The following is a 26,618-nucleotide window of genomic DNA, read 5'->3' on the forward strand; positions in this document are numbered from 1 at the left end:
AGGGCTCGCCAAAGTCTACCCGCCGACCCAACGCGTATTGGCAAGCGGCTGTCGGGTAGGCCTCAGCTTATACACGAAGGCTGAGAGGATTTTACCATGTCCATCAGCAAAGATTAACCGTACACAATATATTACATACACGGTTCTTTGTCATGGGATGGCTTGTTATCAGAGTCTCCAGGCAGCACTGGCAAATGTTCAATAGACGGTAATGAAAGGCGGACTATTGATGGAGGTGCCCCAACTTAAGGAGGCAGTTGTATGGTGGAACAAAGCCGTGGTCGGGTTCATCGCATACACATGCATGTGTGGTGTATACTAGCACCCAGACGAGCCATGATGACGGCAATTAGGCCTGGGAGCTGCATTCTACCCAGGGCAGATAATCTTTCCATGGCCACGGAAGCCGGTTTTGCTTCAGCGAGCACAATGCGATCCGTTAACCGGGTAGCAGTTACATCGATGAGAAAGCCAGCCTCAACATGAAATCACTATAAATACCGCCACAACAAAGATGTTTTCTTCGCGGTTTATTTCCCCATTGACAAAAGTAACGGGACTTTTCATATAAAGCGCAGCCTGGTGAATAAAGTTTTTACTGCCAGAGCTGTGTACACATCGACAAAAAGATGGGTTTTCGAGTCACAGTTAGATGTTTCATGAATCCCATTTTAATCAAGGTGGTCTGGAGTTGTTTGTTATCAGTAAATCACAAATCCCTGCGTATTATTTAACTTGTATCATGCTATCTGTACGTCCCTCCTGTCATGCCTGACAGCAATTATGTCCTTATCTTCAGGATGATTTCTTCAGTAAAAAACCTCAGCCATATTTCAAAGGTTGAGTTTCAATTGAGGTGGGTGTGCGGTTTGTTTTAAGCATTCAGCTGCGTTCTTGTCATTATTGAATGGATCAAGGATTGAAAAGTAGAAATGAGACAATGGAGCGTCGTTTTTTTAAAATTATGAAGCGGACAGACAGAATGTCAAATATCTTGCTTTGGGTTGAAATGGTCTTGTCAGAAGGAGTATACAAACAAAACTATGCCATTTTACAGCAGAGTGTAATTTTGTCATCTTGTCAGCTGTCCTGGCTGCCTCTCTGTCACGGTAGAGCTTATTTATGTAGGCTTATTATAAGTTCTTACTTTTATTATTGTGCAATGAAAGATATGAGAACATGAATATGAGGAATTTTAGACATGTTGATTTTTAAATAAAGGAAAAAAAAATTCTTAATTTTGTTTGAAAGTGGTTTCATTTTGACCATGATATGCCTGAACAATTATTTTCTGTAGCATGATCTTATATTCACTGAACATGAATGATGAGATTATACTTTATTGAATTTTGTCCTGTATGTTGTAAGAGATTTCTGTGTTCCGTGTGCTGCTTGCACTTACATGAAATTAAGAAGATGTTTTTTGCAAAGATACACATGAATATGTGTATAGACTGTTATTTCAGTTTTGTAGAAGCTTTAAAGTTTCATTACCACCATCACACACAGATGGTAAGGTTAATGACTTTCTGATCCATACAAGCGCATGCACTAGTTCAATCTATAATTCAACAGAGAGGAATTATATATTCCCCGTCTTGACAAATAGCCACCCTGGGAGGTCCAGGGTGCCGAGATTCTGATCTTTGTTTGCGTGCAGCATGGAGGCAGAGGAGACATCTTGCTTCTCTTGGTGTGCCCTTCTCCGTTAGCATCTCAAGTGTGAGTTACAAGATGGTGGAGATGCACCCTGCCACCTGGTGGCTGCTCAGGCGAGACTAGACACGACAAATGAAGATGGATGGATAGATGGGGAGGGGGGTGAGACAGGTCTTGCTCAACTATCTCCTGGTCAGATAGGCCTTTAGGCAGTCTGGGCTGGGGTAGATTCTGCACTTGGATGCTTCTGCATGAAGTGATGGGAGGCTGTCGACTGCTACATACAGGCCTGCTTGGATGGACTTGTGGACAGTTTTGGCTCTAATAGAGTCATATTTTAAAATATGAGTAATGGAAGAACCTGGTTTAACCTTTCTTGTTCACTGTTCAACAAAGGCATTTTGTGGTGTCATTGTTGCAACAGAGTACGCTGAGCAAAGTGGCAGTCTCAGCTGATTTGAAGTTGTTTAAGATTGGTGAATTCAACAGCTAACACAAACTCTACAATGTATCTCTACCTGACAATTAATTATCTAGTTGCAGACAAGGCTATATTTACACCAAGTCCTAAGCTTTAAAATTGGCCCCACATTTTAAACAGTGCTGAACGTTCAGGCCTGAGATGGTGTGTGGAAGTTATGACTTAATACTAACGACACTGGGTCTAGCTCCGCACAGACATCTTAATCCTCTTGACAGTCTAGAAGAGCAGTGACCCACGCTCTGTGAGTTTTTCAGTTCGGGCTGGTACACGTCTTGGTAGTTTTGAATGGAGGAGAGATGATCTGAATAGGTGTGATGTTGGGATGAGAGTGGTGAATTGTTACAGCAACAGCTATGTAAGACTAACATATTGTCCGGAAATAAACTTACACATAAATAAGGTTGAACACAAATAATTGTGAGAAGGAGCCCTAAGGTATTAGGGAACACTTAAGTGTCTCTTAATTCAAGGAGCAGAAGAGGGGAAGAGTATGGCTACAAGAGCTGAAGAGGTGATGAGTAGAGGTGAAAAGAAGATGTGTATGGACTGCTAGGGGTGTCTGTATATAGTATATCAGCAGGTGCCCCTACCCTCCATAAACCTTTAGATATATAGTATATCAGCAGGTGCCCCTACCCTCCATGAACCTTCAGATATATAGTATATCAGCAGGTGCCCCTACTCTCCATGAACCTTCAGATATATAGTATATCAGCAGGTGCCCCTACCCTCCATGAACCTTCAGATATATAGTATATCAGCAGGTGCCCCTACTCTCCATGAACCCAGATATATAGTATATCAAAGCAGGTGCCCCTACCCTCCATGAACCTTCAGATATATAGTATATCAGCAGGTGCCCCTACCCTCCATGAACCTTCAGATATATAGTATATCAGCAGGTGCCCCTACCCTCCATGAACCTTCACATATATAGTATATCAGCAGGTGCCCCTACCCTCCATGAACCTTCAGATATATAGTATATCAGCAGGTGCCCCTACCCTCCATGAACCTTCACATATACTGAGGGGAAAAATAGGGATCACATGAAAGCACAAGTGTTCCCTTATATTTTTCCAGGTTTCTTCACAATGTGATATAACGCTATGTGATACAAAGCTTGTGAAGAAACCTTTGAGAAAATTAAAGGAACACTTGTCTTTTCATCTGATCTTTTACTTGTTTCCCTCAGTATATATAGTATATCAACAGGTGCCCCTACCCTCCATGAACCTTCAGATATAAAGTATATCAGCAGGTGCCCAGATGAGTATAGGCTCTTAGAGCTGAGATGGGATGTGTATAGCTGCTAGAGCTGAAACATGGAGATAGGAATGAAACTCAATGTTTGTATGTTTGGGTCTGTAACTTTGAAGGTTGATAGAACTGTTGACATACTATACACATGTGCACCATACAATGATTGTAGAAATGCATGTGCTATGGTCAAAGGTGAGCATCACATGCAGTAACCGTCATTGAGGAAATATCAAGTTTCAGGAAACTGTTCTTACTGGTCGATTACTTGTAAAATCTGAAGGGGAAGTGGTGGGGAGAGGGATTGGTAATGGTGGGGAGAGGGATTGGTAATGGTGGGGATTGGGAAGTGGTGGGAGAGATTGGGATTGGTAATGGTGAGGGAGGATTGGTGGTGGGAGGGAGGGATGAATGGTGGGGAGAGGGATTGGTAATGGTGGTAATGGTGGGGGGAGGGATTGGTAATGGTGGGGAGAGGGATTGGGTAATGGTGGGGAAGTGGTGGGAGAGGGATTGGTAATGGTGGGGAGAGGGATTGGTAATGGTGGGGAAGTGGTGGGGAGAGGGATTGGTAATGGTGGGGAGAGGGATTGGTAATGGTGGGGGAGAGGGATTGGTAATGGTGGGGAAGTGGTGGGGAGAGGGATTGGTAATGGTGGGAGAGGGATTGGTAATGGTGGGGAAGTGGTGGGGAGAGGATTGGTAATGGTGGGGAGAGGAAGTGGTGGGGGGAGAGGGATTGGTAATGGTGGGGAGAGGATTGGTAATGGTGGGGAAGTGGTGGGGAGAGGGATTGGTAATGGTGGGAGAGGGATTGGTAATGGTGGTGGAGAGGGATTGGTAATGGTGGGGTGGTGGGGGATTGGTAATGGTGGGAAATGGTGGGAGAGGGATTGGTAATGGTGGGGAGAGGGATTGGTAATGGTGGGGAAGTGGTGGGAGGGATTTGGGATTGGTAAGGGATTGGTGGTGGGGAGAGGGATTGGTGGTGGGGAGAGGGATTGGTAATGGTGGGGAGAGTGGTGGTAATGGTGGGGAAGTGGTGGGGAGAGGGATTGGAATGGTGGTGGGGAGAGAGGGATGGTGGGTAAGTGGTGGGGAGAGGGATTGGTAATGGTGGGGAAGTGGTGGGGAGAGGGATTGGTAATGGTGGGGAAGTGGTGGGAGAGGGATTGGTAATGGTGGGGAAGGTGGTGGTGGGGGAGAGGGATTGGTAATGGTGGGGGAGTGGATTGGTGGTGGGGAGAGGGATTGGTAATGGTGGGGAAGGGATTGGTGGGGGAGAGGGATTGGTAATGGTGGGGAAGTGGTGGGGGTGGGGAAGTGGTAATGGTGGGGAAGTGGTGGGGAGAGGGATTGGTAATGGTGGGGAGAGGGATTGGTAATGGTGGGAAGTGGTGGGGAGAGGGATTGGTAATGGTAGGGAGAGTGATTGGGGAGAGGGAGTTGGTAATGGTGGGGAGAGGATTGGTAATGGTGGGGAGAGGGATTGGTAATGGTGGGGAAGGGTCTGGAGAGGGTGGATGTGGATAATGAGGAGAGGGTAGTTGGAGAAGGATTGGAGGGGAGGGGTGGGTAATAAAGGGAGGTGGATGCAGGGGGTGGGTAATAGGAGAGGGGTGGGTAATGAGAAGGGAGGGGACAGGGTGGGGAGATGTAGGGGTGGGTGGAGAAGTAAAGAGGTGGGTAATCAAAGGGGGAGAGGGGGACAGTGGAGGAAGGAGGGAGGGATGTAGGGTGGGTAATGAAAAGGAAGGAGATAGGGGTGGTAATAAGGGGAAGGGTACTGAGGGAGATGTAGTGGGGAGAGGGGTGGGTAATGAAAAGGGATGTAGGGGTGGTTAATGAGAAGGAGGTGGGAGATAGGGGTGGTAGATAGGAGGAGAGAAGGAGGGGTAATGGGGAGATGTAGTGGGGGGGGAGAAGGGTGGTTAATAGAGGTGGGTAATGAGAAGGAGAGGGGTAATGGGGAAAGAGGGGTGTCTGTAATGGGGTGTGTGGGTAATGAGGGAGATGTTGGGGAGAGGGGGTAATGGGGGAAAGAGGGGGTGTCTGTAATGGGGTGTGTGGGTAATGAGGGAGATGTTGGGGAGAGGGGACTGGACAACAATAATGATATGCCTGGCGCCTCCAAACACCACATGAATGTAGGGATGCAGGATTAAAGATTAAACATTTCATGAATGGATTATGTCAGGCAGTCAGTCGAGATGAAATCTACATCAAAGTTGATTTACATTTGATTTGAGTGTGGCATAACAGGAAGTACTGTTTCAGGATGCATCACTGAACTTCAGCGATATACAAATATCTGACGTCTGGATGTTCTGTACTCTACTCAAAAAACATTGAAGAACTCGTTTATTTCATCTGACTATAGATAATCTGCCATGACATGACAGAAAAACAATAGAAATATGAAAAAATCAGGTGTTTGTAGCTTCTTTAAAGTAGTATATTTTGCACTCATTTGATGTTAGCCATGGAGATTGTCTTCCCTTGTGATACCCTCAAGGCGTACAAGAAATCATAACAATGTGGTAATGCTGGTCAACCTCAGGGTAATGAGGTGTGGTCAGCTGATCACAGCTTGGCGATCAGCAAGATAAGATTAGACAATAAGTGTTTAACTTCCTTGATTCAACTGACTTACTGAATGTACATAAAGAGCCATTCCAGGAACCAGTATCGTATTTACGAATCCAGTGATGAATTGATTCATTGTTTATTAATAAGTTAATGTGATGAGTTTACACGGAAGGAGAATGGTGAAGATCGTTTGTTTTTAAGACAGCTAGGTATTAAGCATGATTGATATCGACATGTGTCACCGTGAAGAAACAAATGGATCAGGCACATGCATGGCTGTGTTGTTCATTTCATGGATTTACGATTAATTTCTTCAATGTTTGAATTGTATATAGAAACAACATTAGTGACTGTTCCTTGTCTCATGTACTCAACATGTTACTTAGTATTGCGTAATGCTCACAGCTTATATTTGGTGGTGCTCAAGATGTTTGCAACCCTGCTTTCAGTTTTCTGATTGCCCAGGGGAATGGCCTCATCTGCAGCCTACCTTGGCTTCAGTCTGAAGTTCGGTACAATTCATGCAGTGCATATCTGAGCCAATTTTCAGACATTGAACCCTCATGATTGTATAAATTCATGTTATGATTGATTGTTTAACCCCACAGACAGCTAAATTCCATCTTTGTGACATCGGTCTGTAAATTACCAAATCTGGACCAGACAATCCAGTGATTGACATCATGATCAATGCAGTAGGATATGTTGAAATGCATTGACCATGTAGTCAGTGTGCCTGACCACCATTCTAAATAAACTTAGGCTCAGTATTATTCGTTACACTGCTATACTGAGTCTTAACAAACCCTAGTAGAAGGTCATGTCAGCTAACCTTTGAGCGACCTATGACCGTCCAATCAAACGTGAGACTGCCAAACGGATTTAACCAATCAGACAACAGCTACTATTTAGGGTTTGGCGGGACTTACAAAATTGATTTTCTCTTCCCCGCTGACACTGATCTATCAACAAACGAAAATCCGCACAAAAAAACAGATATTTGACAAGCAGTATATATGCTTAGGTGTGTCTGATGATATGGTTACTATTAGCTTATATTTCCGCAAGATGACATCCTGAAATAGATAAAATAACTGAGGTATATTGAGAGGTCCATTTCAGCACCTGAACTTGGCAACTTGCAGTCTTTCTTAACCTTTCTCATATTACAGATCAAATATAAATAACAAACGCATAAACCAACATTTATACTTTATTATATTTTTACAATTAATGGAAAATGGCAAAATACCAAATTGAGTTTGAGTTTAGTTTAAACATATTTTATTCACAATGTGAAAAGGATGGGGACAAGTTCTGACAACTTATGAACCCCTCTCGTAAGATATTGACAATAACTAATTACATCACAAGCAATTATTAGAAACAGAGACAGAGAAAGATTGACGTGGGTATAATGTATTTGGTTACTCAAAAGAAAATTAGGATACCCAACTGAGATGAACACAGGCAAGTTCATAACTCAATGACACAAAAAGTTATCTGTAGCTCTGTGGTGTGTTTCATGGTATGTTTCAAGCAAGCATCGAGACAGTTGAGACAGTATTCATTATCCAACAGGTCGAATCAATACATCTTCAGGGGTGGTTTCGGTCTTGGTAACTGGTGTGTAAAGGAAGAGACTTAACATACTTGATACAATAACAGGTATGTTTAATTAATGCATGCTCACAAAACCATCACACATGTTAATTGTCAACATGATCAGTGCTCAATAGTGTTTGAACTCTGGGATAGCTTAAGAAAACTATTCCTCACACAATCAGTGAAGAGACTACTTGCCCTAAGCCTACTGATGCATGTAGCAAAAACCTTAAAGAATATATTCACATATTTCATAGTGTGTGACTAATTGAAGAAAAGGTTCATTTAGAAAGACTACCATATGAAGTAGGCGAAGGAAAATAGTCTTGACAAATCAGTAGTAGGAAAAACTAAGGACTAGTTATATAACTGTGTGAAGGGATCAGATGGAATTTGAAGGATCCCTACAAAATATGGGTCTCTTGGTAAGGGACATGAAAGATTACTCCCATATTTGTGGAGGGTTCTGTTAAAGTGGACATTTTATTCAAAACAAAGTGATTTTGTATTATGTCTTTTCAGGAAGGGTCATGAAAAAAATTGTACATGGTCATCCAGCAAATTCAAACTTCTTTACTTCCAGAGACATTCCTCCCCCACCCCTCCATTCCCCTGAAAAAGTGGCCAACCAGGTTTATTTTAATAAATTAGATGTATGAAAATGCAATTACATATTAGTTGAAGACGACAATGGGGCTTTTATAGTTTGTGACACATTCATTGTCTCCAAAGCCATGTCCAAGTGAGCAGCTGAATGAGATGAGCTCATGCAGGAGGATGTGTTTTATCGTGGTATGTGCATTTAGAAGCATGATGCATGCATCTCCTGACGGAAGTTTCAAAGCAGACATGGCAAAACACGCAAGCGACAGTTTGGTGTTGCAGACAGCAATGTATGTTAGCTGATGTAGGGTTTACGATGCTGAGGGTATGAACTACGTGTCAGAGGCAGGAAGTGCTTGTACACAGAGTACCGGTGATAATCTAGACGCAGCGGCCCAAGTTGTCGGTGTTGCACGAGGAGGGAAGATGATGAATTAGGATGATGAGGCCAAGGCAGCTAGGGGGAGCGCACGCATCATGACAGTACACCCTGAGGCAGCTTCTGGTCGGGTGAAGGAAGTCACTGGAGTCAGGGATATGAATCTGCTGCTTCTGCTGCTGTCAGACTGATAACAGTTTATGATGTCTGCCTTCAGCCTGGAGCTGCCAGCAGGCGTCTGATGCGTGAGGATGTCGGGAGTGATGAGAGGAGAAGTGTAGATGGCTCGGGGCACTTTAGGTGGTGACACAGACAGGGTGTAGATCCTCAGAGGAAAGGACAGAGGGTCAGATAGTGTACAGATTGAACATATGTACCAGAGGAGGAGAGTAGATTCAGTTGAAGGAAGATTGCCCGATTGGAGAAACTGGACACTTGAAACGGAACAAGAAGGTCGATGCTTACTGTAGATACAGTATGGACTGTTCTCATTAGATAAACTGGAAGTTTGTACAAGAACTAGGAGGGGACTTGCTGGGATGCAGAATGATGGAAGATTGAGAAACTGGACATTTGTGCTTCCAGGTGTGATCAGGAGAAACATGCTGTAGATTACACACCGGTTGAAGAAGGGGAACTGAGTTGACGGGATTCAAACTGTGGATCAGGAGAAACATGCCTCTTACTGTAGATTACACACCGGTTGAAGAAGGGGAACTGAGTTGATGGGATTCAAACTGTGGATGTATGGATCATTTGGTGAAAGAGATGATGAAAGCCTTATTATATGTGGACTAGGGTGGATCTGATGAAATATTGAAAACAAAAAACTAAAAAAACTTGTGTAATATACAGAGGACAACAGACATTGTGACATTGTAGACACAGCTGGATGAACTGACGTTGAAATGGGATATGTATGATGCACTGTTCTCTGAATAGATAAACCAAGGTGAGAACGTCACTTTACAAGCTGACTTTTTTTAAAGGAAAGATGATAGGGTACAGCTTCATCACATCAGCTACAGAAATGTGAAAAGCAGTCTTTTGAAACGTTCAGTCCGACTTATTCCATCATTGAATCAGAGATGCAGTTCAATGGACTCCAGTGTGCATTGAAACTCCAGGGCATGGCTTTGTGTTCTGGTTTCTGAGCTGCTTTATGAATGTTGTGGGAATTTGAAGGGATGTTTCTGTCACTATTATGAGAAGGGTGCAGTCAAGGTGAGGTCATTGGTGTCTACATCCTTGCTGTACAAGTCCGGGTCTTTCACTTGTCATCCCACTCTTTTCCTCAAGCTCTTCACAGAGAGAAGTTTGTATAAGTGTCTCAGCAGTTGCTGTGTTGTGGTGGAATTGAATCAATTTCAAATACAGCAATATTAGATTAACAGTGACAGTGAATGTTGCAACATATTATCTGTCTCCGGAGACACATGACAAACTTGACACAGTGATGTGACCTGCTCCCCTTGACTTCATCTGTAAGTGATCACTGCAGCATCCCTGTGTGTAGTGACAGTAACCTGGGAGCATGAAGGTAGCTACAGCACAGATACAGATGCATGTCCCCACCAAGAGGAGTCCACGGTTGAGATGGAGATACACAGGTAGGGGGATGTTGACCACACCAGGGTGCCACTCGGCACAAGGGACGGGTTGGGTCACACCCGGGTTTGTGTTTGTCTGCAGGTGTTGTCATATCTTCCTTGTTCCTTCTCACTGTTATACAGGTCACTTTCCCATGTACAACACTCACCCCTTCCATCATCAACACTCCCAGCAACCTCCTCCCTGCCCTTCCCCCTTCCCCTAGTTCCGCTCATCCCCACCCTAGTCCCCTCATCCTCATCCCCACCCCTAGTTTCCCTCATCCCCACCCCTAGTTTCCCTCATCCCCACCCTTAGTTTCCCTCATCACCACCCATAGTCCCCTCATCCCCACCCTTAGTACCCCTCATCCCCACCCTTTGTTCCCTCATCCCCACCCTTAGTTCCCTCTCATCCCCTTTGTTCCCTCATCCCAACTCTTAGTTCCCCCCATCCCCAGTCCCCCTCATCCCCACCCCCTAGTCCCTCATACCCACCCCTAGTCTCTTCATCCCCCTAGTCTCCTCATCCCCCACCCTAGTGCCCTCATCTACATCCCCATCTTTGCTTAGTCCCATCATACCCACCCTATCCCTCACCCCCAGTCCTAGTCTTCATCCCCACCCCTAGTCCCCTCATACCCACCCCTAGTCTCTTCATACCCACCCCTAGTCTCTTCATCCCCACCCACCCCTAGTCCCCTCATACCCACCCTAGTCCCATCATACCCACCCCTAGTCTCTTCATCCCCATCCCTAGTCCCCATATACCCCCCCTAGTCTCTTCATACCCACCCCTAGTCTCTTCATCCCCACCCCTAGTGCCATCATCTACACCTCATCTTTGCCCATAGTCCCTCATACCCACCCCTAGTCTCTTCATTCCCACCCCTAGTCTCTTCATACCCACCCCTAGTCTCTTCATACCCACCCCTAGTCTCTTTTCATACCCACCCCTACCCACCCCCTATTCATACCCACCCCTAGTCTCTTCATACCCACCCCTAGTCTCTTCATACCCACCCCTAGTCTCCTTCATACCCACCCCTAGTCTCTTCATACCCACCCCTAGTCTCTTCATACCCACCCTAGTCTCTTCATACCCACCCCTAGTCTCTCTCATACCCACCCCTAGTCTCTTCTTCATACCCACACCTAGTCTCTCTTCATACCCACCCTAGTCCCCTCATACCTCCCCTAGTCCCCATCCCCCCCCTAGTGCCCTCATCTCATCTACACCTCATCTCTGCCCATAGTCCCATCATACCCATCCCTAGTCCCTTCATCCCCACCCCTAGTGCCTTCATCTCCACCTTATCTTTGCCCCTAGTCCCATCATCCACAAACTAGTCCCCTCATCCCCCCCTATATCCCCCTCACCACACCCTAGTCCCTCATCCCCATCCCTAGTCACCTAATCCCCACCCCTAGCCCCCTTCATCCCCACCCCCATCCTCTTCACACCCTAGTGGCCACCCTCATTCCCCTCCACACCCATGTGTATTGATGGCTGATGGTTCACGAGGAGAGCCCATGTATTTGACATCCTCCATCAACCCATGCATGGTCCTGTCACAGTTACCTACTCCACATCCCCTTGCTCTGCAGCTAGACAGACTCCAGTAGTCAACAAACATCTCCGATTTCACCCTTCTATCTCCATCATGATTCAACACTTTTACCGCCCCCCACCCCACATTCCACTCCACCTGATAACACCCTACACATCCTGTATACTTCAAGCTGTCAGTCACAGTTCTTGTAAGAGCCTATATTCAAGTGATGATACACCAGTCTGTCTGCACCTTTACCTAAGACGATGCGGACATAATGGATGTTGTGTTTATCCACACATAACACCACTTGACAATGAGGAATGCACTCCATCCTGAAACCACTCTCACAGGCAACAAGACTCTCCTACCCATACTAAACCCCTCCCCCATCTCACCATCTCTCTATATAGATGACAACAACCACACCCATCCAACCACGACTCTGGTCAATATGATTGGTTATGGCAAGTTCCTTCTGTACCCCTACTAGTATATACCTTAATTGATTTGTTACTTACCTGTACATATATGACTTTTTAATGTAAAAAAAAATATATATTTTTATATTGCACAATCTTAAAGTTTGTGAGTTGATATTTTTAAAAACGTCACCAAATGGCCTGATATATGTCGTGGAATCTTTCTGTGCCTGGATATGGGAGTGGGGATGAAATATCTGACTGCATGACATCATGCATCACTGCAATACCTGACACAGGTGAGCATTGTGGATGCCAGCCCCACCCACTACCTTTGTTCTGACTGCTGGCTCGAGTGTTTGACTTGTGGATGGAGGGATGTGTGTGCTGACTCTTATCATGTTTATGGCCCCCTCAAGGGTGTTGAAACTATATGTGCACTGCCCTGGATGCTCAAGAGGATCCTGTGTACTGAGTTATGCTGGTATTGTTATGATGCCTATGGATTTATAATCCAGTTGACAGTTCTACCTACTGTAGTGGATGTGCCCTCCTTTAGCATCAGGTTTATGAAGGAAATTATCCCAAGGTGCAATATGCTTTGTAAAGAGAAGCATATAATATTTACAAATAAAAGATAAAACCAAAAATATACCATATTATAAATATATAATTAAATATAAAAATAATTATTCTACATTATTAAAATGAACACAGTTGGTAATGATAATGAGAAAAAAGGGGACTGAATTGATAAACCTTTTGCCTGAGGCATTTGTTCGACAATTAGCAATCCTTTTAATGTAATGATTAATGAGGATTAATTTAATGACGGACAACTGGTAGTACACTTTCAGGTAGTAGAGGGTATCTTTCTGTTGTATGATCTGCAGATTTGAGGTAGTGTCCTGGTAACTCCATAAATATCCTCCCTTATTTACTTGAATTGCGATCCGTATACAACTATATATATATTATGGGCGTGGTGGGCGAAGCTGGCTAAGGCGCCAGGCTAGTGATCCAACGAGCATGAGGTGCGGGATCGAGCCCACCTGTGGCCAGGTGTAAAAACCTTGGAGTCAACTTTGTGTGCAGACTCTTTCAGAGTTGTCACAACCCCTAGTGTACAGTACACAACCCTGTGCATTTAAAAGAACCCACGAATCCATTGATATATGACCAGATGGTGGCCACATGAATATGTGCAAACACCTAGTTGCGGGTACAGCAACGTGCAGTGAACTTGGACAAAGTACTGTGACTATGTGTCCCAGTCCACCCAGGTGTGATTGGGTACCTCGTAAGGATGGGAAAGCCGCAATAAGTTGGTGAGCCTAGTGGCAGCAAGAGTTGTATGCTCTCCAGGGAGCTGAGATTGATAATAAGATGTGCTGTTGAGATTGACATCCAGTGATCAAGGGAAAAAAATACCCGTGCCTTGAGCATGCACTAGTGCGTGGATACGTATGTATATTATCCTCCTGTGACTGAGGGTTATAGGTATGTATATTATCCTCCTGTGACTGAGGGTTATACGTATGTATATTATCCTCCTGTGACTGAGGGTTATACGTATGTATATTATGACTATATGTATGTATATTATCCTCCTGTGACTGAGGGTTATATGTATGTATATTATCCTCCTGTGACTGAGGGTTATATGTATGTATATTATCCTCCTCCTGTGACTGAGGGTTATATATGTATATTATCCTCCTGTGACTGAGGGTTATATGTATGTATATTATCCTCCTGTGACTGAGGGTTATACGTATGTATATTATCCTCCTGTGACTGAGGGTTATACGTATGTATATTATCCTCCTGTGACTGAGGGTTATATGTATGTATATTATCCTCCTCCTGTGACTGAGGGTTATCACGTGATGTATATTATCCTCCTGTTATATTATCCTCCTGTGACTGAGGGTTATAATGTTATGTATATTATCCTCCTGTGACTGAGGGTTATGTTATGTATATTATCCTCCTGTGACTGAGGGTTATCGTATGTATATTATCCTCCTCCTGTGACTGAGGGTTATAATATGTATATATTATCCTCCTGTGACTGAGGGTTATCGTTATGTATATTATCCTCCTCCTGTGACTGAGGGGGTTATATTATCCTCCTGTGACTGAGGGTTATGTATATTATCCTCCTCCTGTGACTGAGGGTTATATGTATGTATATTATCCTCCTCCTGTGACTGAGGGTTATAATGTATGTATATTATCCTCCTCCTGTGACTGAGGGTTATAGGGTTGTATGTATATTATCCTCCTCCTGTGACTGAGGGTTATCATGTATGTATATTATCCTCCTCCTGTGACTGAGGGTTATACATGTATGTATATTATCCTCCTCCTGTGACTGAGGGGTAAGTACATTATCCTCATGTGACTGAGGGTTATACGTATGTATATTATCCTCCTGTGACTGAGGGTTATACGTATGTATATTATCCTCCTCCTGTGACTGAGGGTTATATGTATGTATTATCCTCCTGTGACTGAGGGTTATAATGTATGTATATTATCCCTCCTGTGACTGAGGGTTATACATGATGTATATTATCCTCCTCCTGTGACTGAGGGTTATCGCATATATGTATATTATCCTCCTGTGACTGAGGGTTATACGTATGTATATTATCCTCCTGTGACTGAGGGTTATATGTATGTATATTATCCTCCTCCTGTGACTGAGGGTTATATGTATGTATATTATCCTCCTCCTGTGACTGAGGGTTATACATATGTATATTATCCTCCTGTGACTGAGGGTTATATGTATGTATATTATCCTCCTCCTGTGACTGAGGGTTATACGTATGTATATTATCCTCCTGTGACTGAGGGTTATATGTATGTATATTATCCTCCTCCTGTGACTGAGGGTTATATGTATGTATATTATCCTCCTCCTGTGACTGAGGGTTATACGTATGTGTATTATCCTCCTGTGACTGAGGGCTATACATATGTATATTATCCTCCTGTGACTGAGGGTTATATGTATGTATATTATCCTCCTCCTGTGACTGAGGGTTATATGTATGTATATTATCCTCCTCCTGTGACTGAGGGTTATATGTATGTACATTATCCTCCTCCTGTGACTGAGGGTTATATGTATGTATATTATCCTCCTCCTGTGACTGAGGGTTATATGTATGTATATTATCCTCCTCCTGTGACTGAGGGTTATACGTATGTGTATTATCCTCCTGTGACTGAGGGTTATATGTATGTATATTATCCTCCTCCTGTGACTGAGGGTTATACGTATGTATATTATCCTCCTCCTGTGACTGAGGGTTATACGTATGTATATTATCCTCCTGTGACTGAGGGTTATACGTATGTATATTATCCTCCTCCTGTGACTGAGGGTTATATGTATGTATATTATCCTCCTCCTGTAATTGAGGGTTATACGTATGTATATTATCCTCCTGTGACTGAGGGTTATGCGTATGTATATTATCCTCCTCCTGTGACTGAGGGTTATATGTATGTATATTATCCTCCTCCTGTAATTGAGGGTTATACGTATGTATATTATCCTCCTCCTGTGACTGAGGGTTATATGTATATTGTCCTCCTCAAGTGTCTGTGTTACAAAGGAAATAGTAAGCAATACCATACATTGTATACAATTGTATGCATTGCACAGCCCTTGCAAGAAGCTCTGACTCAAAGCAAGTGTATACTGGTGATAGTGTTTCCTGGAGAATGCTTTCTGTGGTGACTTCAGTGTAGATGTGTAAGTCCTACAGCAGTGTCACCGGGGACAACAGGAAGTGTATAGATGGGATTTCACTGCTGTCACTGACTGTAGCCACTCACAAATAAATTGATCAATTATGACTCTGTAATAGTTTCTATTGTCAATACGAGAGGTTAAACATTACACTTTCTTAGAAAAACACAATGTTCTTCCTGTCTGTTTGTCCACAAACTCTTAATGAGAAGAGTGAGTGAGTGAGTATGATTTTACGCTGCCTTAACAACATTCCAGCAATATCATGACGGATGTATGATATGCTGTACAGAAAAAAGTGGAATAATAAGAAAAAAAGAATGGTAAAAAACAAAAAAAACAAACCCAAAATCATGATGGGGGACACAAGAAATGGGCTTCACACATTGTACCCATGTGGGGAATCAAACCAGGGCCTTTTGGAGTGACAAGTGAACGCTTTAACCACAAGGCTACCCCACCACCCCCTTGATGAGAAGAATCTGACTGTTGTTTTTAAATATTACTGATATGTGACTGATGTGGAACTGCTAGAAAATATATTGCTTAGTTGTAGTTGAGGAGGTGTGAAATTGGGTTCTAGAATATTGCACCAATATAGCAGCATGCATACAAGTGTGTGTGCGCATGTGGACTACTAGTTATATAGTGCTCAGATACCATTTATTGTGGATACCCTACTGTATCCTGTTTCTTTCCTTGTTTTGTCCATTAATGTACCATCCTTTAAGCCTGGTAGTAGGATTGCCATTCTCTGAGTAGATACAGAATACATGTACTTCATAGTCAAGTGTCCATCACTGACTGTTATGTAGCTGATTAAAAAATATCACAAAAAAGATCTTGTTAATGTGGACAGTTACTTTTAACAGTGATTTTAACAGTGATCTTCATGGGTACTTAGGGGCAGTGGGGTAGCCTAGTGATTAAAGCATTTGCTTGTCACGCCGAAGACATGGGTTTGATTCCCACATGGGTACAATGTGTGAAGCCCATTTCTGGTGCCCCCTGGTGTGATATTGCTGGAATATTGCTAGAAGTGGCATAAAACTAAACTCACTTGTGGGTACTTGTGATTGACATGTAGTCATTGTATGGTATAAAGTTTTCTATATCTGAGCAGTTGCAGAAACTGCAGTACTGTTATGTTAAATCTCTTAAAACCAGACTCTGATATGTATCGGTGTGTCTGGTACAGCAGTATGTCACTACAATACAACAGTACCATTGTTGATACTAGTATCAATACCTATGCATCATGAAATTACTCATCCATTGTACCACAACCAAAGTATCACACTACACGTTGGCGACTAAATATCAGACCGGAGTGTGGGTCAGTCCCCAACACATCCCAACACATACATCTCCTGCTCTGACATGCTGATGTACACCCCATTACATGCATGAGTGCTTGTCTGGCGACGTTTTTACACTCCAGCAGGTGCTTGTGTTATCTTGTATCATAGAATAGGTTAACAGACTGATGTATTTATGATAAATCAGCATCTGTGGGTAATTAGCGATGATCTGTCATCGGTTCCCAATTGCGCAGTCGAATGCTGTTGATCACTGGATGGTCCAGATGATCATTTACAGACCGCGATGACAAATGCTGAGCGGCGGACATTCATGTCGATGATGATGACAAAGCGAGGGACATCCATCATGTGGTATTAGCGTATAAGGTCTTTCGTTGACTTGAACAGTGAGGATGACATCCATCAGTTGCTAGATACTTGATGTCAGTAGCATTCTATGATTTTGATCAGTTGAAGCCTGTAAGGTGACAGTTCCTGAGTATTGCTACAGTTCTGGTTTAAGGGGCATACAACGTGGCTCAAAGCTTCCTGTCAGCCTCAGTATTACTACAGTTCTGGTCCCCACATGGGCACACAACCTGTGAAGCTGCCATTTCTGGTCAGCCTCAGTATTGCTACAGTTCTGGTTTAAGGGGCATACAACCTGACTCACCCCAACCTTCCTGTCAGCCTCAGTATTGCTACAGTTCTGGTTTAAGGGGCATACAACCTGACTCAATCCAACCATTCCTGGAATCAGCCTGCTTTGGTATCTGCCAGCTCATGAATTAAAGATTTGAAGACGGAAACAGTTGTAATCTGGAGTGTCATGATATGTTAAACTTTCAGCGAATTGCAATTGTTTGCACTACGTTATCAGGGTGTCAATAGGAGATCCAAAATGCCAGTTTATTGTTGACAGTTAGTTTAATAATTGATAGTTACAATAGTTGCAATTTGTCATAAATAAAACACGTCGTGTAAATTTCAAACATGACTTATGGTTGGCATGGCTAACTAAGCAGATTAGAGTTACTTCCCCCTGGGCACATTGGAGTAGTTGTCAGGCCACATTGGATAAAGATGTGAAAGGGAGAAAATATAGTTGTGACATAGTAACTATCCTCCAGTTGTCCCTTCACACAGTCAGCTGGTGGTATCAGGTGTGTATCAGTTATTTATAAGTAATAAGTAAAACTGAATGTGTGGTACGTCAGCAAATGAAATTAGAATGGTTGTGATTGTTTGAGATACCGTCTGTGTGAAGTCTAATTGGTTGGAATTGTTTTGAGATACCGTCTGTGTGAAGTCTAATTGGTTGGAATTGTTTTGAGATACCATTGTTTCAAATGAAGTCACGTTGACCCTGATTGTTTATCAGATATGGACAAAATGTTTAGTTTGTTATGATTGTTATGATGAATCGGTCTAAAGCAGGCCGCAACTTCAAAGATGAATAATAATAGTAGGTCTTTAATAACAATGAGAAATATCATATACTAAACAAATGTGTCTCTAATGATAATGTACTGTGTTTGAATTCTTTATCAGGAAAAACTATTACGCTGTGTAATAAGCTCAGCAAGGTGAACCTGAGCAGTGATCTTGGGAGAGGTATATGTGAGCCCATCTATTCATCAAGTTGGTATGTCACTCAGTCCCAGGCTGCTGTAGCTGATGTTTGTCCCCGGGGTGCGAACCCCTCCTCAGTCTGGACTGCTGTCATGGATGCATCAATCACAACATCGCTGACGGAGCTTTTTGTCTCTGTACCGTTTGATCATCAGCGATTAGTCTTTTGGTGTCATCTCTCAGTTCAGCAGAAACAGTTTTTATGTAGCTTTGTGTATGATGATTCATCAAAAAGGAAGAGGTTTGAAGGATAATATGATCCTTGAGTGATGGGACTGCTGGGTGCTGGGACAGAGATTGTGTGTTGAGGAGGATGTGTCGGTGGAGGGCGATATGACAATATTGACATAGGAAATGATACGTGTTGTATTTCAACATCCAGATCATATGGAGTACAGCAAATGACTGGTTTCGGGGATGCATCTCGTGGGTAGTTATCTCAAGACACACTGATGCAGAATCGTGTACCATCAGAGTTTACATGGTTTCTGTGCCTTGAGATTAACTACCCACAAGTGATCATGTCAATCATGAAATTGTCTGATCCAGACTCAGTTATGACACAGAAACCATGTAAACGCTGATGGTACTCCCAATGAATCTGCCAGATTGACACGTTTCTGCATCAGTGTATCTCAGCTGTCACTTGAATAGGGTGTTATGTTAATTTGTTTGTCTCAGTGTTGTTTAATACTGCACTCAGCAAAAGTTACATGTCAGTGCTCCGTAAGTAATGCTCTGTATGTAACTGAGTCTGGATCAGACAATTTTGTGATTGACATCACGAACATTGATCTACCCAGTTGGGACGAAATGACATGAATCAACCAGCTCAGCGAGCCCAGTCATGTTAAGATGCTTCTGACAACAAGCATGGGTTGCTTCACACTAGCATGGACCTTCATGTGTTGAGAAGGGTGATAATGAATGTGGGATGTCGTTATTAGATGTATCATACCAGCTGTCAGATATAAGCTTATTGGATGTGAGTGATGGATGGCTGCAAGAAGGGGGTGATGGAGAGTCTCACGCCCTGATGCTTGATGGAGATGAATGTAGAGTTATGATGGATGCCCTTACAAAGGGTAGGAGGAAGAGATCAACTTGAAAGCAGGCTCAATCTAAGTCAGTCAATTAGTAGATGATCGGGAATGTTTCCTTGTTGTCAGGATGAGAGGCTGTTTGACCAGGTGTTGGTACATCCAAAGATAAATCCCTGCAACGTTGATGTTGAGTCAGCCAGATAACAACATTTCACTCCCTACATCATACACTCTTTATAGGTCAACTGTATGATGTATGATTTTGTGTGTGCGCTTGTGTGTGCAGGGTTCATGGATGTAACGATACAGTGGTTGTTTATATGCAGTGGTATACAGCTGTTTATATGCAGTGGTATACGGCTGTTTATATGCAGTGGTATATGGTTGTTTATATGCAGTGGTAAATGGTTTTTTATATGCAGTGGTATATGGTTGTTTATATACAGTGGTATATGGTTGTTTATATGCAGTGGTATGGTTGTTTATATGCAGTGGTATACAGTTGTTTATATGCAGTGGTATATGGTTGTTTATATATGTGGTTGGTATATGCAGTGGTATTGGTTTTATATGCAGTGGTATATGGTTGTTTATATGCAGTGGTATATGGTTGTTTATATGCAGTGGTATATGGTTGTTTATATACAGTGGTATATGGTTGTTTATATGCAGTGGTACACGGTTGTTTATATGCAGTGGTATATGGTTGTTTATATGCAGTGGTATATGGTTGTTTATATGCAGTGGTATGTGGTTGTGTATATGCAGTGGTATATGGTTGTTTATATGCAGTGGTATGTGGTTGTTTATATGCAGTGGTTTTTGTATGTGGTATATGTGGTTATTTATCACGGTTGTTTATATGCAGTGGTATATATGGTTGTTTATATGCAGTGGTATACAGTTGTTGTTGTTTATATACAGGTTGCTTATATGCAGTCATATGTGGTTGTGTATATGCAGTGGTATGGTTGTTTATATGCAGTGGTATTGTTTTATATGCAGTGGTATATGGTTTGTTTATATACAGTTGTTTTTTATGCAGGTATAACGGTTGTTTTTATGTGCAGTGCAGTAGTATGGTTCAGTGGTTTATATACAGTGGTATATGGTTGTATTTTTTATATACATGCAGTGGTATATGGTTGTTTATATACAGTGGTATATGTTTTTTTATGTGCAGTGGTAAATGGTTTTTTATATGCAGTGGTATATGGTTGTTTATATACAGTGGTATATGGTTGTTTATATGCAGTGGTACACGGTTGTTTATATGCAGTGGTATATGGTTCTTTATAGGCAGTGGTATATGGATGTTTATATACACTGGTATATGGTTGTTTATATGCAGTGGTATATGGTTGTTTATATGCAGTGGTTGGTATATGGTTGTTTATATGCAGTGGTATATGGTTGTTTATATGCAGTGGTATATGGTTGTTTATATACAGTGGTACATGTTTTTTTATGTGCAGTGATAGATGGTTCTTTATATGCAGTGGTATACTGTTCTTTATGTGCAGTGGTATATGGTTGTTTATGTGCAATGGTATATGGTGGTTTATATGCAGTGAGTGAGTTTAGTTTTACACCGCACTCAGCAATATTCCAGCGATATGGCAGCGGTCTGTAAATAATCGAGTCTGGACCAGACAATCCAGTTATCAACAGCATGAGCATCGATCTGCTCACTTAGGAACCGATGACATGTGTCAACCAAGTCAGCGAGCCTGACCACCCAATCCCGTTAGTCGCCTTTTGTGGCAAGCATGGGTTGCTGAAGACCTATATTCTACCCTGGATATTCACGAGTCTTTATATGCAGTGTTATACAGTTGTTTATATGCAGTGGTATATGGTTACTTATATGCGGTGGTATACAGTTGTTTTTATGCAGTGTTTTTTTCTTTTCAGTGTGTGCTGATAGGGTTGGCCAGAACGAAGAGGAAGAGTCTGTTGATCCAGTTGTCCTGGCAACCGACAAACTCCAGAACGATCAGGTATTCACCCGAGGAAATGATTCTCATAAAACCATATATCAAACACTTCCGAGTACAAATTGGAATCCTTCTATTTGGCTTTGTCTTAATTGACAGTTTATGTAAAGAACACTTGATGTAAAGCACTTGTCACGTATTCCACACAACAATCAATACTTACAAAGAATGTGATATATTGGATATTGACTTTTATCAGATAGGGAAGTAATACTTAGTGCATACAGACGAAGTACTGTCCATGATTTCCTTCTGTAAAACCACTTCTAGAACAGAAGGAACCGACCAGTATCACTTTTGTAACGTGTACATAACTCTATTATACAGAGAACTGTTTCATCTACGTGACCAGTTGAACATTTAGCTTTATTGATAAGTAAATGAAGACAGATGAACTCAGGATTAGGAAAGTAACAATAAATAGAACTAAAGATGTATTGCAACGTTTCTGCCCTGAGGCTGATTATTCAACAGGAATTGAAAAGCGCTGATGGTATTCTATCACTAGTATGCATAACTATCAATAGTTTCAATAGTTCCTGAAGGTCATGAATATAACATCAATAATGTATGAGAACATTCAGATTTACAATCAAATCCTGCTGCGTACTGAGTTGCAAGCGATAAGATAATTTCAGGTTTGAGTATTGAGAGGGACGATAATGACCAACTGTATTTACATTTTCAGCAGTACTAGTTTTCATTTCTATTACATTGACTTGTATGCTTAACTAGCCGTAATGTCAGTGTATGAAATAGGCCCGTCCGACTGCACGAGACGGTCTAGATTTCTGACGTACGGTCTAAATTTACAGCTAGCCAGCCCGATGGTCTGGTAAATTATTTAGATGTTCCATACATTTGAGTAAATTCACCATATTTGGTCTGGTTAAATCCATTTTGAAGTTACCAGCCCTGATGTCTGGCTGGATTTTTGGCTTATTTCCTACACTGGTAATGTAATACTACCTCATAATAATTGCAATGGTTGACACGGGGTGAGGGTCATTCTGTCAGTTTGGTTGACAATAATCATTTTGCTATCAACTGGCAATGTTGCAGGTTCACTGACATTCAACAGTTTGATAGCTGACTTCCTTCTGGATAACATGGGGACTTAAAATGTCATCAGAGACAAGAACATTCCGCTGTGCAGCAAAAGCTCTCTGGCACACGCAAACTGTTCAAACAAAACATGAAAGACAGCATGTCTTAAACTGAAGCCTTTCTAACAAAGTAACATAACTACTTTTAAGATATACCAAAACTTTCATTTTCTTCACCTTATAACTTAAATGACAATCGTAAATCTTGCAGAGTTCAGAGTACGATGGTGAGAACCCTCTGACAATCAACACTGACTTTCAAGACGAAGACGACGAGAATCCTCACACAAGCAACACAGACTTCCACGATGAGGAGATTGTGAATGAACTGTCCAATCAGCTCAGTCCACATGTTTCGCCAACCAGTATTAACCACCTCGAGTCACACAGCGGCCCTCCCAGCGAGGCAGGGTCGTCACGTCCTCCGTCCCCAAGCAATCCGTCCAGCTTATATTCCCCCAGCCAAAGCTACCCTGTGTTCCCGTCATCTTCCCGGCCCCAAAAGAGGGGGGCAAAGGTCAGCGAAGAACAGAAGGTCAGAAGCATTCTCTTCTCATCCAATCTTGTGTGAAATGATGTCTTGATCACTGTCATATATCTTCTAAATAATAATGTAATAGTGTCATTTTTGTATAGATCTTTACACCATTGTCAAACCAGGTGAAGTACGAGACAAAACAATTATGGATGACAACTTCTTTATTACACTCTAGTAGACCTGGCATAGATCCTTCTTGAAAACTGTATAAGCCTCTAAATATTCCAGAAGTATTTCTATTACAGTATTACAGGTAATAATGAATTTGTTATCCATTTGTCTCCTTTACCATAAACTGAGATGTAAGTTTGACTAAAGTGCTGAACATTTCTTTCTACATCGCACAGACAGTGGAATAGCTGCAATACTGTTCACACCAATGCTAAGCCTCCCTCCCTCCCTCACTCACTCGCTGCCTCTCCTTCCAGATTCTCCCGGTAGCAGGTAAAGATGGCCTTGCCAAGTTCGTGTGCCCCGTGTGCAAGGATGAGATGAGCACACTACATGATCTCACCGTCCACATCCGCCAACACAACTCCACCGCCATCAGCTCCAACTCCGCCAACAGTTGCACCATCTGCGGCAAGATCCTCAGTTCCCAGAGCTCACTGGACAGGCACATGTTGGTCCACTCAGGTAAATAGAATTAACAACATCAATCACATAGTCAGAAGACATATGATTCCATTCTTCAATCTGAGCGCATCGTGAGCAAGTGTTGATGTATGTTTGTTTGATGTTTAATGCTGCCGTCGGCAATATTTGGCTATATGGCAGCAGTCTGGTACTGACAATGCAGTTGATAACATGAGCATCGCTCTACGCATTTGGGAGGTGATGACGTGTCAACAAAGTCCGCAAGCCTGACCACCCAATCCTGTATGTCCCCTCTTATGAGTGAGTGAGTTTGGTATTACGCCGCTTTTACCACTATTCCAGCAATATGACGGCGGGGGACACCAGAAATGAGGTTCACACATTGTGCCCATGTGGGGAATGGAACCTGGGTGTTGGGCGTGACGAGCGAACCCTTTAACCATCAGGCACAAACCTGCACCGCCCGCACGCACGCACGCACACACACTTATGACAAGCATGGGTGGCTGAAGACCAATTCTATCCCAAGTGTTCATGATTCTCAGGCATAGTGATGTTTTAGAGTTTCTGCAGTTTCACAATGTAGATGTGTTTCAACGTAGTTTTCCCTTCCAGGTGAACGTCCATTCTCTTGCCGAGTATGCAAAATGTCATTCACTACCAACGGCAACATGCACAGGCACATGCGCATCCACAGCAAGGAAGCAGAGCTCGGGATGATGCATGGTGTCAAGTCTGGCTCTCGCCGTGGCAAGGGAGGATGGCGCCCTAAGACAGTTGTGCACCCTTCTATGCAAGACCTTGATCTCAGTACTAGTGAAGCTGCCTCAAGATTTCTTGAACGGCCGCCCCCTCAGTTTGCATTTCACATGGCACCCTCCGACATGCCGCCATTTGGTGGTAACAAGAGACCCTCAGAAGAGTCCCAGTGGGACCACCAGTTGTCTCTGAAGATGCCGATGATGTCTGGTGTTGCACTGCATCCTCCGTCCTTGTCAATGACAACCCTTCCTACAGTGCAGCAACAGCAACAGCAGCAGCAGCAGCCCCAGCCCCAGCCCCAGCCCCACCACCAGCCCCAGCGGCAGACTATAGAAAGCACCATTGGCCAGATTCCAGTAAGTGCTACAATGTTCTTGGTGTAAATGAAACTTTGTGATAGAAGTTATGCCAATTTGAAAAGTGTTGCACAATGTCATTGAATTGTAATACAGAATACTGTTTGTCAAAGTTTCAGTACTTGTAAGAAGACATATTTTGACATATTGTCTTTTTATATCATTATTTTGATTTATTGTATTCTCAACATATATGTAGGAATAACTGACACATTATGTGTGCATTTAGCACAAATGATAACATATGAAGGACTATTTACTAACGAAGAAGTTGATGATGATGATGATGATGATGATGATGATGATGATGATGATGATGATGTTTGCAGCTTCAATCTGGCAACGTATGCATGAAGGAGGAAGATGAGCCAGCCTTCCCAGTCATTCCTCAGCCAAACTCTCGGACCCTCATCTACCACAAGATGCTTGACCCAAATGGGGTCAAGGTCAAAGACGAACCCAACACATCCTCCACACCAAATCAAGACACAAATGAGGCTGGAATCTCTGTTGGGTTTTATGATTTGGACTTTGTTGACTTCACAAGCAACAAGTTTCCCCTGATAGCCAAAGCATGGTGCGAGCACTGTACCCGTCAGCCAAGTAGCAAATACCATCGATTTGACTGCACTGTGTGCAAGAAGGCTTTCCCTTGTAAGGCTGCCCTGCTCCTGCACACTCCTGTCCACACTGGGAAACAGTTGACTTCCTGCCCGTTCTGTGACTGTGAGTTCGTGGAACAGGATATCATGCAGACACACATGGTGAAACACATGTCGGAGCGGGGTCTTGAAGACACTCAGGCTGTCAACCCTCACTCTGTCTCACAGCAAGACTTTCTGGCACAGTTCAGCCTGGCCCCGAGGCAGCTAGTTAAGGGCAAAGAATCTCATGCCAAGAAAATTGCAAAGATTGAAAAGAGAGAAAACAATGAATATTTCCCAACACTTGGTCATGCTTTTGTACCATCTGTCATGCCCAAACCTCAAGTGTCATTGGACACCAAAGCCAAACTAGCTAAAGAAGTCGAGGATCTGAAACGTATCTACCCACAAGCTATGTTCGTACCCGACAGGTTCATTTTCTCCCCGGTGAACCAATGTCTGCACTCCCAACAACTGGGTCAGTCAATTCTTGCCGTCCCCCAACAGCCAAGAAGTCACAGCCCCACCCCCATGAGTTCAGTCACCCCACCCCCAGTGGAGTCCAAGCAATCCGAGTCCCCTTTCATTGAAGCGAGCCCTGTGACAACACCTCCACTCTGGGAGGAAGGTCAAGGAAGGTTCCCCTGCAGATACTGTGATCTTGCCTTCAACAACCAGAGAAGCCTGAAGGGTAAGTGAGCCTACCGATGCTTTTGTCAATTTTTATTTA

At 42.9% G+C, this 26,618-nt stretch overlaps 1 protein-coding gene across 1 annotated transcript in view; it reads left to right on the top strand.

Moving 5' to 3' along the window:
* Positions 1-10,086: 10,086 nt before the first annotated feature.
* LOC124267962 (ras-responsive element-binding protein 1-like) overlaps positions 10,087-26,618 on the top strand; it is a 31,886-nt gene continuing 15,354 nt past the window's right edge. The window contains 6 exon segments of the mRNA XM_046702961.1: positions 10,087-10,189; positions 21,803-21,888; positions 23,203-23,526; positions 23,958-24,165; positions 24,742-25,244; positions 25,574-26,579. Of these exon segments, the coding sequence (XP_046558917.1) occupies positions 10,114-10,189; positions 21,803-21,888; positions 23,203-23,526; positions 23,958-24,165; positions 24,742-25,244; positions 25,574-26,579 (2,203 nt within the window). The 5' untranslated portion in view covers positions 10,087-10,113.

The sequence above is a fragment of the Haliotis rubra genome, unplaced genomic scaffold (assembly GCF_003918875.1).
Source record: "Haliotis rubra isolate DU_JTF1 unplaced genomic scaffold, ASM391887v1 Scf135, whole genome shotgun sequence".
Taxonomy (NCBI): Eukaryota; Metazoa; Mollusca; class Gastropoda; order Lepetellida; family Haliotidae; genus Haliotis; species Haliotis rubra.